The 18,071-nt window shown below is 54.9% G+C and overlaps 1 protein-coding gene and 2 pseudogenes across 3 annotated transcripts in view; 2 read left to right on the plus strand and 1 right to left on the minus strand.

Moving 5' to 3' along the window:
* NRG2 (neuregulin 2) overlaps nt 1-18,071 on the minus strand; it is a 197,435-nt gene that overhangs the window by 25,989 nt on the left and 153,375 nt on the right. For all 3 annotated transcript variants that reach the window (XM_027970307.3, XM_015096070.4, XM_027970306.3), the window contains exons 2-4: nt 16,203-16,374; nt 8,689-8,807; nt 980-1,100 (exon numbers count right to left, since the gene is read on the minus strand). In XM_027970307.3, coding sequence (XP_027826108.1) covers nt 980-1,100; nt 8,689-8,807; nt 16,203-16,374 — 412 coding nt within the window. The remainder of the gene's footprint in view (nt 1-979; nt 1,101-8,688; nt 8,808-16,202; nt 16,375-18,071) is intronic.
* Nucleotides 10,679-11,824, plus strand: LOC114114753 (small ribosomal subunit protein uS11-like; annotated as a pseudogene).
* LOC132659891 (large ribosomal subunit protein uL22-like) lies at nt 11,901-14,093 on the plus strand (annotated as a pseudogene).

An 18,071-nucleotide genomic window follows, 5' to 3' on the forward strand; every position in this document is an offset into this window, starting at 1 on the left:
GTATTCTTGTCTGGAGAATCCCAAGGACAGAGGAGCCTGGAGGGCTACAGTCCATGCAGTCGCAAAGAGTCGGACATGACTGAGCGACTAAGCACAGCACCCTCTGCTCCTCAGATCAGGCCAGAACCTGTGCTGCCCTCACAAGCTACCCTACCTGTTTCTGGCTCGCCCACCAGAGGATTTGTCAAGGGGCAGCAGGTGCCAGCTCCCAGAAGACCTGGCTGGGCCCCAACAAGCCCTCCCTGATCACTGTGCTCCCACCAGCCCTACTGGCTAAGGGTGGGAGCAGAGGTCCTCAGCTCCTGGGAGGTCCTATGAGGCAGCCCTTGGGGAGGCAGAGTCCCAACATGAGCTTTATCCTCAACCCTGACCTCGCCCACTCGGCCACACCCGAGTGATGTCCTTGCTGGTGGCCCCTCACACCCCAGAGAGGGACTAGGGACTGAAGTGGCATGGACAGCAGCCAGGGCGTAACTGGGCACTGGCTTCCTGCTGGCAGGGAGAACAGAGCAGACCTAAGCTAGCATGGGCTCTGGGACGTGTTCCCCGCCTGGCCCTGCCGGCTTCTCACTGCTGGGAAGATGTGACCCGGGCAGTGTTCATCAGAATAAAGTTTGGAAAGTTGCTGAGAGATGGGAAGGGAAAGAAAGAGAGAGAGAGAGAATCCAGTGCCCACTGCCCAGGGCAGAGACTAGTCTCGCCATCTCCCTAGAAGGTGTCGGTGAAAGCAGGGACACTGGAAGATTGGGTGGGTAGGGGCCTGGGACACTGGGACTGCAGAAGCCCTGAGCCCTTTGGAGCTTACATCTCCCTGTATTCCAGGAAAGGGCTAGGAAGTGGGGCAAACCTCCCTGACTATACCCCCCTGGAGACCCCTTATCAGTGGCTTGAAGCCCACTTTTTCCTAGAGCCCTCCACTTCTGCCCCGGCCTCTCTCCCCCTGCTCCTGCCCCCACGCCCACCCACACTGGTCACTTACTTGCAGGAGAGCTGATTGATGCCCTCGATGTAGTAGCAGACACCTCCGTTGACACAGTAGGACTTGGCTGTCTCGTTGCACTTCCGAGCGTGCCCCGACCAGGATGATAGAGTGGTGCTCACTGGAGGTATGAGAGACACGTGCTGGTGACCCATGGAGACCACCGCTGGGCCCCAGGAATCACCTTCTTCATGGTCCTTCATGGCCCATCTCAGAGCTGGATGATTGGAGACTTTAGGAATGGTTGGGAGTCCCTCAAGTCACCAAACAAGGCCAAGGGGAGGCCACTGTGAGCTCTGATCATCTATCCAGCACCGCAGTGCACTCATGCTCCGGGCAAACCTCCAAAGGTTGGGAAGATTTTCTGTTTTGAAGGGGAGGAGAGGCTGGCAGAAACTGCTGTTTTCTGAAATAAGGGTCCACCTCCACTGCTTGCCCGCATGCCTGCCTTTCTGGGGGCACCCCTGCAGGTGGGATGAGGCACCATGTCTTATGTGGGGGGCAAGTCACAGGGTGCAGGGAAGAGACATGTGCATCCATCTGCACCACTGGGGCTCTCATGGACCAGGGTGTGACTGGAGGAAACTGGGCTTTGCGGAGAATGGCACCTTTTGGGACACTAATTTTCCAAGATCTTGGGAGATGTAAGGAGATCCCTAGCCCCCCTCTCTTCTTCCTTTGTCCCAGTGGGGGGACAAGCCTCCCAGAAATGCTACAGAGGCCACTATATCTCCAGAAGTATCCAGGGCCTTCATGTCTTCTCTTGCCAGGCAGCTCCCCCACTTCTGCCTCCTAGAGGGAGCCCCCAGGCCTTGGGTAACCTGGGCTATAAATCAGGGCTTTAGGTCATTGGGGATAGGGCTAGGGGACAGCTAGGATGTGGAAACTAGGTGAGAACAAGCCTGGGTTCAAGGCTGCTAACCTAAACTGCACATCTCTGATGGATCAGATTCATCTGATAAATGAAAATCCCAAAAGCTGGGCTCCTCAGTGGGATGGCACCCAGAAGCCTGGTTTCAAGTGGAAATTCTTGCTCCCAATTTCAGTCTTTATCTGCTAGCTAACCCCTCAGACTGTGTATCCATACTGGTCATCAATGGGTTCCTGCTCCCTGCACAGTCTCTGGGGGCTGGGAGGGCCTCTCCTGCCTGCCCAGCAGCTGCCTCCTGACAAGTGGCCCATCCTACCTTGCCCAGTTCTGTCTCCTCAGGGGTACTGAGTCTCCACCATCCCCCGCAGTAAGTGGGGGGACAAGAGGAGGAGGAGGAGGGCAAGCACTTGGCGCCCTGAGTGTTTAGACGTGTCGAGAGACAGATGGAGCGCGGGAACGGGAGTATATACACAGCTCTGCCTCTGTATATGTCTGAGGAGCTCGCTGATAAAATCCAGCGGGCAGGGCCAACTCCCGCTTTCCCAGCACACTGTGCCTGCTGCTGGTGTGGCGTTCTTGAGCCCCAACCCTGCTGACGTCTCCCACCTCTGTGCAACCCCACACCCGTCTGGGACCCACATGCTTCTGGGTCAGTGAGACCCAGGGAATAGAGAAAGGGACAGAGAAGAGAAACAGCTGAGATGACCACGCCTGTGAGCTGTAAAATCTCATTGCTGGGAGGACCCTAAAGGTTGTCCTGCCCTTTGATTGCATTGCCAAGGAAGAGTGAGGAAAGAGAGCAGAGCAGAGCCTTCCAGAGTCCAGGGTGTGTTGTAACAAAGCTTTAGGGCTCCTGATATTTGGCTGCATATTCTCACCAGGCACCTGGTCCACCCTAGAAGAACATGTCAGCACCAAGGCTTGACAGATGGATGCAAACATGATGTGGACCACAGGCCCGGGTCCTTTACCGGGCCCTGGCCAAGCTAGGGAAACCTCAGGCCATCTTGATGCCCGCTGCGGTCAGGGGTGGCAGAACCTGCCTGATGCTGTGCAGGAGCACAGATGGTGGTGGGACCACAGCCGCACACTTGGGTCTGCCCCCATGCACGTCTGCATGCACCCAGGACTTGGAAGGCAGTGGATGACTCCTGAAGGAAGGAAGACAGGACCCTGGCTGGGATCAATGGTCTGGGGCTTCCAGAACTGTGTCACAGTGGGGACTAGGCTGGGGCCCTGGAAAGGCAAAAAGGGAGGGCAGTGGGGGAGCTGGTTGCAGAAGGTGTGGGGGAAAGGCCTTTGCACCTCAGAAAGTAGTACCTGAGGCCAGCCCTGTAACGGCAGGCTCCTCCCAAGTCACCAGCTGTGTTGGTGGTGGAGGTTCACGCCAGGAAGATTTCCACACAGAAGATGTGCGGTCATGCTCTTCCAGCTCACTTGGGCTCTGAGGGCAATGCCTCACACTCCCTTCATATTCCTTCACTGTGTTCTCCCGCATTTGGGGAGGTGAAGATGACCAGTGACCTCCAAGTGAGAGAATCTGGCCGCTCCCTAGACAGCACCCCGGGGACGGTGCTAGGCTACCCCAAATGCAGCTCCCATTCCTGTGCCCTGCCACTTGCTCCTCGCTCACCTCTGGGACTAAACAGCATGAGCCAAAGGCTTGCAGGGAGTCTCTGATTTTTGGCCCCCCAGCTGTCTCTTGCTGAGGCCTGCCTCCATGCCTCCTGGGGCTCTGCCTCGTCTCACTACTGCCTTCCCCCCTACCCCCGGCCCCGGCCTCTGTGGTTTCTTTCTTGGATGGCCACAGTCGCCTCCTCATAGATCTTCCTGTCCTCACTCTTGCCTTCATCTTTAATCTTTCTGCTTTGTGGCTGCTGCCAGAGTGGTCTTTAAAATATGTAAATGATCAGTCACTTCCAGTATCAAAACCCTCCAACGGTTTTGTACTCAGCCCTCCCCAAGTCTAATCTGGGCCTCACCACCTGTCCTGCTTCTTGTCTTGTCCCCTTCTTGCAGTATATTCAGACTCCACGGGCTTAGTTCAGCTCCTCTAAGAGGCCAAGTGACTCCTTGTCCAGGACTTTCAAAATATCAGTGTCTCAGAGAGGCTGCTCAGGTCTCCTCCCTTACTCTTTCTCTTAGTTTTGTAACTGAGTATTTGTAACTATAGTATTTATTTTAACAATTAAAGGACTAGTTGTGCAATTACTAGCTGTCTAAAACCTGAAACTGAAAGTCGCTCAGTCGTGTCTGACTCTTTGTGACCCCATGGCTTATACAGTCCATGGAATTCTCCAGGCCAGAATACTGGAGTGGATAGCTTATCCCTTCTCCAGGGGATCTTCCCATCCCAAGGACTGAATCCAGGTCTTCTGCATGGCAGGCAGATTCTTTACCAGCTGAGCCACAAGGAAAGCCCAAGAATACTGGAGTGGGTAGCCTATCCCTTCTCCAGCAGATCTTCCTGACCCAGGAATCACCAGGGTCTCCTGCACTGCAGGTGGACTCTTTACCAACTGAGCTACCTCCAACAGAAGGTAAGCTCCATCTGGGCAGAGGCTGTCTGCTTCACTGGTGAACGAACTCCAGTGTCTAGCACAGCACTTGGCATGTAATAGGTCCTTAACGAATACCGACAATTATCTCTACCAAGCAATTAAAGACATCCGATTCTTTAGAGAAAGGTACATTCTACTACCATCCCAGGGTCTAGTCTGGTCTCCTTGGCTGCTGCTGCTATCAGCATTAAAGCATTAATTCAAGCATTATCTCTTAGAAAATACAAATACTCATGAACAATCATTAAGGAAATGAAAATAAAAACCACAGAGGTGCTACTTCACACCCCCTCTGCTGCTGCTGCTGCTGAGTCGCTTCAGTCGTGTCCATCTCTGTGCGACCCCATAGACGGCAGCCCACCAGGCTCTGCCATCCCTGGGATTCTCCAGGCAAGAACACTGGAGTGGGTTGCCATTTCCTTCTCCAATGCATGAAAGTGAAAAGTGAAAGTGAAGTTGCTCAGTCCTGTACGACCCTTCGCGACCCCATGGACAGCAGCCCACCAGGCTCCTCTGTCCATGGGATTTGCCAGGCAAGAGTATTGGAGTGAGGTGCCATTGCCTTCTCCCTCAGATGGCTATATTAAAAAAGGATGGATAATAACAAGTGGTGGTGAAGATGTGGGGAAATGGGAATCCCCCTACTTTGCTGATGGAAATGCTAAATGGTGCAGCCACTTTGAAACACAGCTGGTAGTCCCTCAAAAAATTAAACATAGTTACCATATGACCAAGCAAGTCAACTCCTAGGTATATACCCAAGAGAACTAAAATACAAGTTCACACAAAAACTTGGATACAAATGTTATAGCAGCATTGTTCCTAACAGCCCAAATGTGGAAACGACTAGAATGACACAACAACCCCAGTTGATGCGTATATAAACAAAATGTGGTAGACCCATGCAATGGAATCCGATTCAGCCACGAAAATGAAAGCATTGATACATGCTACAACATGGATGAACCTTGAAAACATTATTTTAAGTGGAAAAGCCAGTCTTGAAAGGCCACGTATTCTATGATTGTATTTCTGTGAAATGTCCAGAATAGGCGAATCCACAGAAGCAGAAAGTAGATTCTGGTTGCCAGGGGCTGGGGGGGATTTAAAGAAAACACCTGGGGAGGTAAACCCAGGAGATCTCTATTAGGCCTCAGTGTCTTGGGCTGAGTGAGTGTACTGAGGTCCTGAGGAGGCAAGGGCCAGGAGGGAGCTCATGCTGTGGAGATGTTTTCCCCACTGCCAGCTACTGTAACCGCTGCCCTCCTATCCCTTGCCATGGACAAAACTTCTCATCTTTCAAGGCTGTGTCGATGCCCCTTGAGTAGCCGCTGCTCCCTGGCGGCCTTTCCATGCCCTCTTCTGCCGGCCCCACCCCTGTTGCCCTGGCTTCCCTGGGGCCCAGGCAGGGCCCAGCCAACCCACCCTGGAATGAGTCAGAGGGGGGCAGGCACAGTCACCCGCTATCCGCCCTCCCCCCCCTCCTCAGGGTGGGGCTGCTGCAAGTCTTCCGGGTTCCGCGGGTAAACAGGAGCCTGAGCATCTTGACCCGGGTAAACGTTCCCCACAGGACCTCCTGGCTCCCTCCAGTGGCTCTGTCCACCTCCCCACATGAAGGGTAGGCTCTTGCCTGCCTGGACAGCTGAAGAGATGTGGTGTGAGGGTGTACATGTGTGGTGGTGGCGTTGGCTAGGTGTACAGGATGTCAGCCTCGACACAAAAAACCCTGAGAATCCTAGAATTTTAGGGAGAAGGGGCTTACAGATCACCTGGGTCAAACTCAGATGGGAAAACTGAAGACTTGGGAGGTGGAGCAACTCACTCAGGGTTGTACAACAGACCTGGAATGAGACCAAAGCTCTGGACTCTTGTCCATAGCTCAGCTGCCCCGCTGTCCTGCCTGCTGGAGGGACGAGAGGCGCAGAGCCCTGAGGGCCCAGCCCAAAGCTCCACTGTCTGATCCCTGTCTGACCAGAACCCAGGCTACTGAGGGCTCACAGAAGCCCACAGGAGGGGTGGAGCTGCAGCTTATCTGAAGGATCTTACAACAGAACCCCGCCTGAGGCCCCAAGCCCTGTGCAGGAGAGGACATTACTGCAGTTTCCTTCATGGCATGGCAGCCTTTCCTCTTCCTCCACACCTCAGCCCCTGCCTCCAATGTAGTTCTAGCAGGGATGTCACTCATGGTACTCTGCCCCTCAGGACCCCTTTGCATACACACATGGGCCCGCCAGGATGGCATCCCACTCGCCCTGAGCGCATGGCTGGGCCGAGCGGGGCACAGAGCAAGAATCCACCCCTGTGACAACGTAAATGGAGAGAGACAGACCAAGCTCTCTCTTTCCCTGGGTGGTGCTGGGGTGATGTGAACCCAGAGCTGTCTGAGGCCATAGGCTCCTCTTCTCAATCCTTTCCCTAAACATGGGGGAAGCCCATTTTACAGGGAGAGAAAAAGAGGCCAACACTTTGTGGGAGGGAGCACCCCAACCCCTGCTCTGAGGTCCAGGACTCTGTAGGGTCTAAGGTCAGTCTTACCTCTAGACTTCTCAGTTTTAAAAACCAATACATTCCTCAACATAGTTTTATACTGGGTTCTTATCAGTTCTAACCAAGAAAGTCTTAAAATGTAAAACAGGAAACCTCAAATCCCCTGTGGATCTGAGAATGCCTGCCCACTCTGGCTGCAGGGGATGCTGCTGGGCCCCAGCATGGTCCACTTTCCCAGGCTTGAGACAGGCTGGGAGGGGCAGGAGGGCGCAGGTGCCCTCACCACTGCCATGCCCAGGCTGGGCCATGGGGAGTCAGGAGAGGCCCTGAAGCAGGGTCTGTGGTCCTCCTGTGTTTACCAGGTGGTGATTCAAGCCTGGTGCTGTGGTGGGCCCCAGGGTTGGAGGAGTAAACAGGCTAGACATGGCCCCATGGAGCTTGGGGGGCTCTGTGTTTGCCAACATCTTTCACATCAGGTAGGTCTATCTGCTTGACTCTGGGCAGAATATGTAACCCCTCTCAGCTTCAATCTCCTAATCCATGAACTACACCATGGGGTTGAGTCAGGGCTCCAGAGGGAATATGGAGAGACCATTTGGGTCAGATTTGTGTCAGCTGGGCTGTGGGGCCAAGTTCTTGTTCTGTGTCTCCAAGGGTGGGGGCATGATGGAGTTAAAGCGCCTTCAGAGGCCACTGCTCTGGCCTAGGTGAGCAGGGCTGAAACCTGGGCCAGAGGTGCCCTCGAGGTGGGGTTGGAATGAAAAGAAAAGATGTGAGCGAGAGATCGAGAAAGAAGACTGACCAGGACTTGAAGACTCAGACCTATGAGATCCACTGCAAGTGGAGGAGCAGAGAGGCTTGCAAGAGAGGGGGATCCCTCAGAACACAGGGCAGACCGGGTCTGAGCCAGGTTCTCCTCTGAAGGTGCAAGGCCAGGGTTGTTGTTAGACTGCATGGGGTGTGGGGAGTACCAGAAGGCTGTGTGGTGGAAACACAAGCGATGCAGGCAGATGGACTCTGTGATGGGCAGGACTGGAAGCAAACCCAACAACCAGGTAACAAGTGGTACCTAAAGGCCGGGTGTCAGGAGGAGGAATGAGAGCTGTGGGGCTCAGAGGAGGGGTGAGAGTGGAGGGGGCATGACCTGAGGACAGATAGGCTTGGTGACTTCCCAGTCAAGGGCAACAACCAGAGGATGGCCCAGCAGGGAGGCTGCCTCTGTGGCGAGAGGCAGCTAAGGGTGCCATGGGCTCCTGACCTTGTACAGTTCCCAGGGAGGGGATGACCTGTGGGAGAGGGGCCGGTCAACCCTGAGCAGAGGCTGCCCCCAGGGGTCCAGGGCACTCAGGCCTCCCCACTGTGGCCCCGCAGAGTGGGCTGCCTCCACTCGGGCGCCCAGCAAAGCTGTGGGCAGGCGGCTCACACACACCCTGGGTCTGCCTCTCTCCAGAGCCCCGCTCCTGGCAGCCCAGCCTCCCATAATTGCCTTCTAAAAATATCCTTCTCCCACCCCCTACCTCTTGATTTCAAAATATTTAGTTTTCAGGGTATTTAAAATGAGAGCTGGCGGCTCTTCCAGGTCCAGATAACAAAGCTAAACATTTATGCTTCGACTGCGTTTCCCTGAATCGGCTCAGATCTCGGGCCTTGATATGGCAGCAGCGAGAGGGAGGGGAGTCAAGTGCAAGATGGATCATGTGTGGGCCTCTTCTCCAGGGCTGGCGGCAGGGTGGCAGGCTCCCCCCACAGGACCCCTCTAGGACCCTTCTCTTGGTTGGGGGACCACCTACCGCTGTTGACGAAGAGCCGGCCCCTGACGGTGTCCTTCCCCAGGATGTTCTCAGCCTCACAGACGTACTCCCCAGCGTCTTCCAACTTCACCTTGTTGAACTGGAGTCGTGAGTTCTTTCTGGTTAGGGAGGGGATAAGAGGGGGAGAGCATGAGCTCCCCAGCGGTCACCCAGCGGTCACCTCTCCCTGCATGGCCACAGTGTCTGCGCAGGTGGATGGGAAGCAGACTCCCGCAGACCAGCCAGTGCTGGGGTCTGGGTGGAATGCAGAGTCCAGAGCTGGAGGGAGACCTGCATGCTCAGGAGAAACACAAGTTCTAAGTCTATGGATCCTCGCATCTATCCCTTTTCCAGAACTGGACCTTCTTTGTAACCACTTTTCCAGGGCAGGAAACTGGCATCCTTTAGGAAGTCACAAGGACTTTAGCGCCTTTCTCCTCAGCCCGCCGTGTCTCCCCCACCCACTTCCAGCAGAGTAGCCACTAACTCACAGCTTCCTCAGCCTTTCCTTAGAAGCAGCAGCCCCACCACTCCGGATAGATAAGGCCTGTCCCAGGAATCCAGGAAGGCCAATGAGCTATCAGGTTTTCATGGCAACTGTACCCAGCCTCCCAGTCCTCACCAGTGGCTCTCCCCTGCCTTGATACTAGCCCTGCCACTAAGGGGCACTCTGTGGCCTCTTCAAAAAGTTTCCCTTCATTTACTCAACAGATGTTTATTGAGTGCCCTCTGTGCTGGGGGCTTGGATATCTCAGGGAACAAAAAAGTCTTATCTTCAAGGCCTGACTTGACTCTCATGGCTAATCTGGAGGAGGACCAGGCAGGACTGATGGGAAAATTGAGTCCTTGAGGGGCTTCTGGACTTGTCTAAGAATGCCTGCCAACAAGGCAAAGGCAGAGGTGAATGAGGAGCTAGAGCTGGTGAGGACATGAGCCCCAGGCAGCTCATGGACTGTCTCCTGGAGCTTGATGTTCAGGCTAACGCTTCTGTGGAGGGCTTCACACCCAGCCCTGCATGCCCAGAGCCGTGGGGCCAGGCCTGGGCAGGGATTTCAGTGCTGTGGTTGACTCCAGGGCACCTGGCCTGGCCTGTCCTCTTCTTTCTGAAGACCATGCCAAACCTTTCCTTCCTTCCGTCGGCTTCCCTGCACTTGCCCGCAGGAGCATGGGCTCTTCAGGATCTGTTCATACCTCTCACCCCTCCCTCTGCCCCAGTGCTCTTTGCGGCCAGTCTAAGCTCTGGATAAAACCCTGGGGACCCCAGGGGGAAACAAGAAGTAGCATGAAAATTTCTTAACATGATGTAACTTCCTCCTCTTAGTCCTGAGTTAAAAAAAATCAGATTCCCAGAACATGCCTAGTGGGTTGGGGAGTGGTGGAATGGGAGCCAGGGTAGCAGAGCTGTCATGGCCCTGAAACCAGGGCTGGAGAAACAGAGCCATGAAGCTTATGGGGAAGGAGGGCAGTGAGCAGAGAGGCTGTACCAAGGATGGAGGAAGACGGCAAAATGATCCATATCCCTCCCTGCACTGTGCTTTGGGGGCCAGTCCCCTGAGCTCCTCCTCAGCACCTGATGCTGGGCTCTTCCCAGACCTCCTAACTCTGGGACCCCCAAACCAGCCTCCATGAGCCGTCTAGGTTTAGGCCTTGTTTCTGTGATGATGTCCACACCAATGATACGGTGACAGCTGCCCGACTCCCTTCCACCCGTCCCGGCTCATGCCAGTCTCTGTCTCCTTGGCCTGTGTCTGCTTACAAGCCTCTTCTGTCAATGTGAGTTTCTTCTCTTCATTAAACAGACCCCTGGAGGCCCCTCTGGCTATGACAGCATCTCTTCTCTGGCTCCAGCCTAATTAGATGCCATGGAGCCCAGCTGCCCCAGGACCAGGCTTCTCCAGCTTCCTGGCCACTGGCTCTTCCTTAACACTAGATGAGCAGGGAAGGGGCTCACCTGGGGGGTCTCAGGGTCAAGAAGGCATAGGGGAGAAGACGTGCAGAAATGGCACCTTGCAAGAAGAAAGAAAAGAAGGAAAAACGGGTCATCAGCCTCGGGCCTCAGGTGGCTGAAGGAGAAAATGTGTTTGGTGCGCCACATCTTTGTACCCTTCAGTGATACTTCTGTCCACATTACGGATCTTTCTGGCCAGGAAGCTATCTGCTGTGTAACTGGAGGGAGGAAGGTGAAGGCTGACCGAGGTGAACTCCCTCCATAGGCTGCCATGTTGGCTGCCCCGAATGTAGCCCAGAGATGCAAGGAGCTGGGCATCACTGCCCTTCACATCAAACTCCAGGTCACAGGAGGAAACAGGACAAGACTCCTGGACAAGGGGCCCAGTTAGCCTTCAGAGCCCTTGCCCCAGGGATGAAGACTGGGTGAACTGAGGAAGTCACCCTCACCCCCTCCAAGAGCACCCACAGGAAGGGGGATTCACCATCTGTGAACAGGACTCCTCAGATTATTGTGTTAATAAATTGCCTTGATGTAAAGAAACAAAAAAGAAGGTATAGGGGACACAGAGATGGGCCCTCCTTGTCACCCACTCACAGTGAATTCAAAGGAGCGCCTCTTACACCACCTCAAATGCAGGAGAATAAGGTGGAGCCAGGCTCACAGTTACCTGGAGGGATGGAAGCTAAAACCAGAAGGAAGGGCTTCCCACACTGAGGGGTGTGAGGTCTGTGGAAAGGCCTGGGTGCAGGGAGAGCCCCTCCCCTTTGAGGAATCAGAAAGAGGCTAGGGGACAGAAACCAGGGCCCCAGGTTTGCTGAGTACAGGCATCTTGGTTCACCAGCTGTGTGATGATCGCCCCAGTTCCAGGAAGGTGGCCCCAGCCTGGCACAAAAGGTTCTGGGGTCAGAGCTGAAGGGCGGGGCTCTGCAGCTGAGGAGCAGGGCCACCACATTCCCGAGTGCACACTCCTAGCTCCATCAGAAGCCCCAGGCGCTCAGGGCCCCTCCCACCTCCCTGGCAGGCCCGCTGCCCCCTTGCTGGGCTGACCCGGGTCTGCCCCGAGATGGGCGCCCTCCCCGCCTTTCTCAGCCAGTTTTCTGCTGGCAGGGACCAGGGATCTGGGCGGCTGCCTCCTCCACCCACCCGCACGTTTTCCCCAGCGCCTACCTCCTGCTGCCTGCCTGAGGGGCCTGTTCCAGCCTGCCCCTCATAAACAGGGGAACACGCGGTTCCGCCGGGGAAGGGCCCCGTGCCCAGGGCTGGGGAAGGGGGTGGTTTTCTATGGGCACAGGAAGGCTGGGCTGAGACACCTCAGCGGGGCTGCCCCAGAGACAGGCGGCGCCCAGTGAGAGGGGCGTCTCCATAGGCCCAGAGTGACATTAAGACAGTGTGGCCTGGACAGAATGGAGTGCTGGGAGGGCTAGAGTGTGCGCTGCAGTATGGGCAGAGGAAAGATGATTTTGCTAGAAAGGAGACTCCTGCCCCCAGCCCCCAGCCCCCATGCCAGGTGAAGTGTATGTGCAGTTCTCCGAGTCACAGTGACGGAACGGGAAATGACAGGGAGTGAGGCACTCTCCATCATGGCCCACTCCTCCAGCCCACTGCTCACTGCAGGGAGCAGCCCCGGGGCAGGATGGGTGGAGCCAGGCAGTTTCTGAAATGTGGCCAGCGGGACAGGGTCCTGACAGGAAGGGGGCAGGGGGCACACTCAGGCTGTCAGGGGGCCTTAGTATCCCCGGGGAGACCCAGGGGATACATCCAGGCCTGGTGTGGGGACTGCGTGCCCCATCTGTCTACTGACACCAGGGCCTGACCAGGACAGTCACTTGTTTGAAGGCAAGGCCAACGCAACAGGTGTCCTGCCCAATCCTATGCCCCCTGCACCCAGGAAAGGTGAGCAGATCCTGCAAGATCCTTGTCAGTTCACATGGAAAGCAGATGACCTCTGCCAGGCTACACAGGAGACAGGGTGTGTCTGGGGGTGGTCTCAGAGGCTCTCACGCTGGGAAAAACAGCTTCCCACCATGCAGCGAAGCTGTGTCTAAGGCACCATGGGAGGAGATGTGAGAGCTTGCTGGGGGGGCTCAGGAGGGTGACCCAGAGGGTGTGACATTTAAGCTAGGCCTTGGAGATTTGGGGGAAGGACAAGGTGAGAGGAGGGGTTGCTGCCAGCACAAGGAACAGTCTGGGCCCAAGTCTAGGAGTCAGGAGCACCGAGGGGGAGAACAGTGAGATGGTGAGTTATAGGCCAGGAAGGGGAGCATTAGAAGGGCCCCACGGCCTAGGCTGTCCCTGGCATATGGCAGACCCTCAAGATCTACCAAGTAAATGAATGAACGATCAGATATGTGCCCTGTTAGAAAGACCATCCCCTGTCAGAGTCACTAGGGTCAGTGAACCTGTAGACCTCTTGAACTGCAAACAAAACCAGGCACACGTTTTCTGAAGAAAGGGTCTTTACCAGACCCTCTGCTAAAGCTAGACGAGGGACTGTGAAGATGGGGCCACGCCTGCTCCAACCCCTGGTGCATTCCCGGCCTTGGATGGAGTCCCCGGCACACAAATGATGCTCAGCACACATACGCACGAAACAGAAGTGAATTCACAAAGGGGCCTGTGGCCTAGAAAAGGTGGGGAATGGCCAAGAGTGAGCCAGTGGAGGACAAGAGGCTGGAGGCAGGGAGAGCAGAAGTGGGCAGGGAGAAGGAGGCCTCCTTTCTCAGATGTGGTGTTCACCTGGAGGACAGGCACTGGGCAGCGGGCAGTCTGGTTTTGTCACAGCCGAGAGGGAAGTGCAGTGGGGCAAGGCAGGGCCAGAGAGGACAGGGGGAGAGGCAAGACCAGGGCGTCCTAGATTAGAGATGTCTGGGGCTTTTCCAGTAAGCGGCAGAGGTGACCTCTAAAAATAGTTTGCAATTCATTTGACCTAGAAATTCCCACAAAATCGTGCAAATCAAGAAGTTCCAATGTTTGTGTTCATTTTCAGAACACTCGTGAAGTCACCCAGGCCGTTAAGGGTATGCATATCCAAGAAGCCACCAAGTACCTGAAGGATGTCACTTTAAAGAAGCTATGTGTGTCATTCCATCGCTACAGCAGTGGAATTGGTAGGTGTGCACAGGCCAAACAGCAGGGCTGGACGCAGGGTCAGGGGCCCAAAATGAGCACTGAATTTTTACTGCATGTGCTCAAAACCGCAGAAAGTAGTGCTGAACTTGAGGGCTTAGATGTAGATTCTCTGCTCATTGAGCACATCCAGGTGAACAAAGCCTCCAGCCTGTGGGGCAGGACTTAGGGAGCTCACCGTCAAATCAATCCATACACAAGCTCTCCCTGCCACATGGAGATTGTCCTCACTGGAAAAGAACAGATTGTTCCTAAACCAGAAGAGGAGGTTGCATGGAAGAAAAAGATATCCCAGAAGAAACTGAAGAAACAAAAATGTATGGCCTAGGAATACACACTGCAAAAAAAAAGCAAACAAAAGTGAAAATAAAAACAGATAAGCATGGGGAACCTCAGGGGTGGTATCTAGTTGGCAGTATGGATTTGGAACTCAGGAAAAGGGAAAAAAAAGCCATCAGACTACAGATGGAGGCTTGGGATCATCAGATATGAGAGGGTGAATTCACCCATGGGTGGAGAGCTCTGGGTGAAGAGCGAAGCCCCACACACAGGAAAGTTCCAGCATTCATGATGCCTGAGAGAAGGGGCTTAGAGGCACAAGAGGATGAGGAGGAGGTGCACAGGGGCAAGGAAGCAGGTGGCACGGTGCCAATGGATGCTGAGGGGCCTGGCAGCTGGAGGGCCCCAGGAGGGGCCTGAGGTCACCGGATCTGCCAAGAGCTGCAGCCACAGAGAGTGTTGGGGTTGTGTTTACAGGGCAGGTTCCTGTAGAGCAGAGGTGTGGAGGACGAGCCAGTGTGGAGTCAGTGGGCAAGAAACTTCCTCCGTGTGGTGGTGAAGGGCAGGAGCGAGATGGGCAAGAGTCGGGGGAGGAGGAACAGGAGACAGCAACGTGGAGAGAGAGCTTTTGGAGGAGAGGTAGTGTTAGTGGTTTGTTGGGAGAGAGAGGGAGAATTCACCAAAGAGAGGAGTTTGTTGGTGGCCCAAGGGCTCTGAGGGTGCATGTGCAGGAGGGTGTGGGTGAGTGTGAGGGTCACGTGTGGATCAGGAATGGGGGTGAAGATTGGCCACGTTGTGGACTGTTTGAGTGTAATGTGGACGGCAAGGAGCACCCCCTCTCCTGACTTCTGCTGTCTCAGGGAAGTGGGGGGAGGCCACCTTCCAGAAAAACAGGATAGGAGGGAGATGAGCCCCAACAGCCTGGGAAGCCAGTCCACTCTTCTGTCCAGCTTGGAGCCAGGCATGGCGGGGCAGCGGGAAGGGATGAAGGGGCCTCAGAAGGTGACTTGATGGGCAACCTGAATTTCTTGCTAACTCCGTTGACTGGTGGCATCCCAGAAACCCTCCTCCCAATTTCCCTCAGAAAGCAGTGTTGCTTTTTTTTTTATAGCTATAAACCTTTGATCTGAACCCAAACCTTCTTAAATCACTTTCTATTTTCTGCCTGGACCACTTTCCAGGGTGACGGGTCCTGCCTTTGCTCCCTGCTCATGGAAAGAGGGTCAGAAAACTGCAAGCATCACCCAGACCCTGACCCTTTCCCTTCACAGGTTCAGACGCTAAGGCCAGAGGGCAGGATGTGTACATCCAGGGCCTCCCAGCAAACCAGGAGCAGCCTGAGCCCAGACATTTTTTTCATCGCTTTTGGCTGTGGGGCAGTTTGTAGGGTCCTCTAAAATCATTTGCATTTTGGGGGGTGAGGAAGGAATGACAGCCCCTGGGGAGGAGCAGGAAAGGCTGGGGTGCCCCTCAGCCACAGAGGGAAGCCTACTGTACCCTCAGAATCTGTAGAGTGGAGGTCAAGCGTGTTCTGCCTTCTGACAGCCCCTCAGGGGCCGTGAGAGGCAGGAGAGAGGTGAGGGGCTGCCCTTGGATCCTTGCCTTCTCTGTGCCTGCAGCCCCCTGTCTGACCAAGATGGAAGAGAGACCACCTTCCACAGCCCAGAGACCCTGGACCTTCTGATTCTCTTCCCTGGAGCCTTGACTCAAAGACTGAAGACAATTTCCAAGTCACAGGGGAGCTGTCTGAGATTTCTCTGACACCAGGCAAAGCCATGGGCCCCTCCCCTCACCTGGCTCCCTGCCCAGTGACAGCTTGCTGAGCTGAGGAACTGGTGCATCATCACCCATGACCTCCTAGACACATTATAGATCAGAGTACTTCACCAAAGACTGAAGTGGTGGGCTTCAGACCCTGCGAGTCCTTTGAAAAGTTTTATGGATAAGATGGGACTTCACAGTTGAAGCTGACTTTGACAATCAAATGGCCTTCAACCATCCAGGGATGTTAATTAAGTGGCTGCCATCTGCAAGACACTGGAGCAGCATGCCAGAGCTGGAAGGAGAAACTGGGAGCCACAAAAAAGGGAGATGGGAACTGGTTCCGTGCAGGAAGGAGGCAGGGCGGCTGGTAGATGGAGGGAGGAATGTTGCTCACCTGCCATTGCCATACTTGATGCGGATGTCCCGGCTGCGGTTGAGCTCCTTGCCATCCTTGAACCAGCGGTAGGAGGGCAGAGGGTTACCGGCTGCTGCCTCGCACTTCAGCGATTGCTTCTCACCCACCTGTCCCGTCTGGCTCTTCATCTTCTTCAGCTTGGGCCGAGTGGCTGTGAGGGTACAAGGCAGGAGGTGAGTGTGGAGGTGGTGAGACAGTGCCAGGCATGCACAGTGGGGAAAGGGCCACTGTCTTGGGGGAGGTGGGGTTTGGGCCTGGGGAACCACCCTTCCTGGTGCCGTTTCCTAGTTCAAATCAACAACCCTTCACCAAGGGTATGTGATGCTGTCAGTGTGCGTATCACCGATGGAGAATTTTCCTTCATGCCTAGAATGGTCTTCAGAGCTTTATACACGTTAACTGATTAAAATAACCCTGTGAGTTCACTGCAAGGATGAAATCCACTTACAGATGGGGAAAACTGAGGCTCAGAGTGCAGTCACTTCCCCAAAGGGATGATGCTGGAATTCAAACCCAGGTCTCCTGGACTTCAGTGCTCATGATCTAATTCTAATCCCAGACCCGCAGGCCCATGGTGGACCCAGAGGAGACAAGTGGACCAGAATGACGGATATAGCTCCTGCCCTCAGGAAGTCCGGTCTGGCAGAGGAGCTGGAACCTGGCATCATAGCAATCATGGAGGCTTTGGGGTGCTGGAGCCCAGAGGCGTGACCCCAGTGCAGGCTGGGGAACAGCTAACTCAGCTGATAACCAAAGGATGGGGGAGCTGGAAGGGAGGGAGGTGGTCCAGGCTGTGGTTTATCAGAATCGCAATGGTCAGTGAGGTGAGCTGACCTGCATGTGTGAAGTGGCATGGCTGTGTGTGGGGTGGGGCTGGGGGCTACACTGGGGGGCATGGGCCCAACCAGGGCTGCAGGGCTGCAAATGTCAAGCTAAAAGGCTTCTCCTATTTGTCTTGAACACCATTCTATTTCCACATGCCCCAGTCTCCCATGTTTCATCTCCTTGCTCCCCTCCTTCTAACAACCTATTAAAAAAAGAAAAGAAAAAAGTACTCTGTTCTTAGGAAGGTGATGGCAAGCCCATGCTCCCTGCTGGGTGTGTAATAATTCCACTGGGACAGCCCTTGACAGGACACCAATGCCTTTGTATGTGCTCTCATTTGGTCACTGAGATCTGTAAGGCAAGCATCATGCTGACTCAAAGGGTGATGATGACATTCAGGTTAAGAAACTTGGCCAAGGTCACACAGCCAGGCAGCCCAGAGCTGGGACCAAAGCCCAGGTGCCTGGATGCGCAATGTATCAGGGTTGCACCCGGCTGGTGTCTGATTCTGTAGCCTCAGTATCTCTATTTGAGGAAGCTGGTTGAAGGTAGGGTCTGCTGGGGCCAGAGAGCTGTCTAGTGGCAGACAGACCCCATCTAGGCCACTGGTCTGTCCCCCACCAGCTCAGGGCCACAGCTTGAGCTGGCCCTGGATAAAGACAGATGAGAGGGCCTGGCTATAGATGGGGGCCTCTCAGTGAACCTAACCCTGGGCTGCTGGTGTCAGTAGGGAGTAGACGAGAGTGGGGGCTTTCCTGGTGGCTCAGCAGTGAAGACTCTGCCTGCAATGCAGGAGACACAGGAGGCATGGTTTTGATCCCTGGGTTGGGAAGATTCCCTGAAGGAGGGCATGCAACCCACTCCAGTATTTTTGCTTGGAGAGTCTCATGGACAGATGAGTCTGCCAGGCTTCAGTCCCTGGGGTTGCAAAAAGTCAGACATGACTGAAGCTACTGAGCACGCACACACAGAGAATGGGGTGCATGGGAAGAAAGGGATCCCAAAGCCTTAAAAAGTACAGTA

Source organism: Ovis aries, chromosome 5 (assembly GCF_016772045.2).
Source record: "Ovis aries strain OAR_USU_Benz2616 breed Rambouillet chromosome 5, ARS-UI_Ramb_v3.0, whole genome shotgun sequence".
In the NCBI taxonomy this organism is placed as follows: domain Eukaryota; kingdom Metazoa; phylum Chordata; class Mammalia; order Artiodactyla; family Bovidae; genus Ovis; species Ovis aries.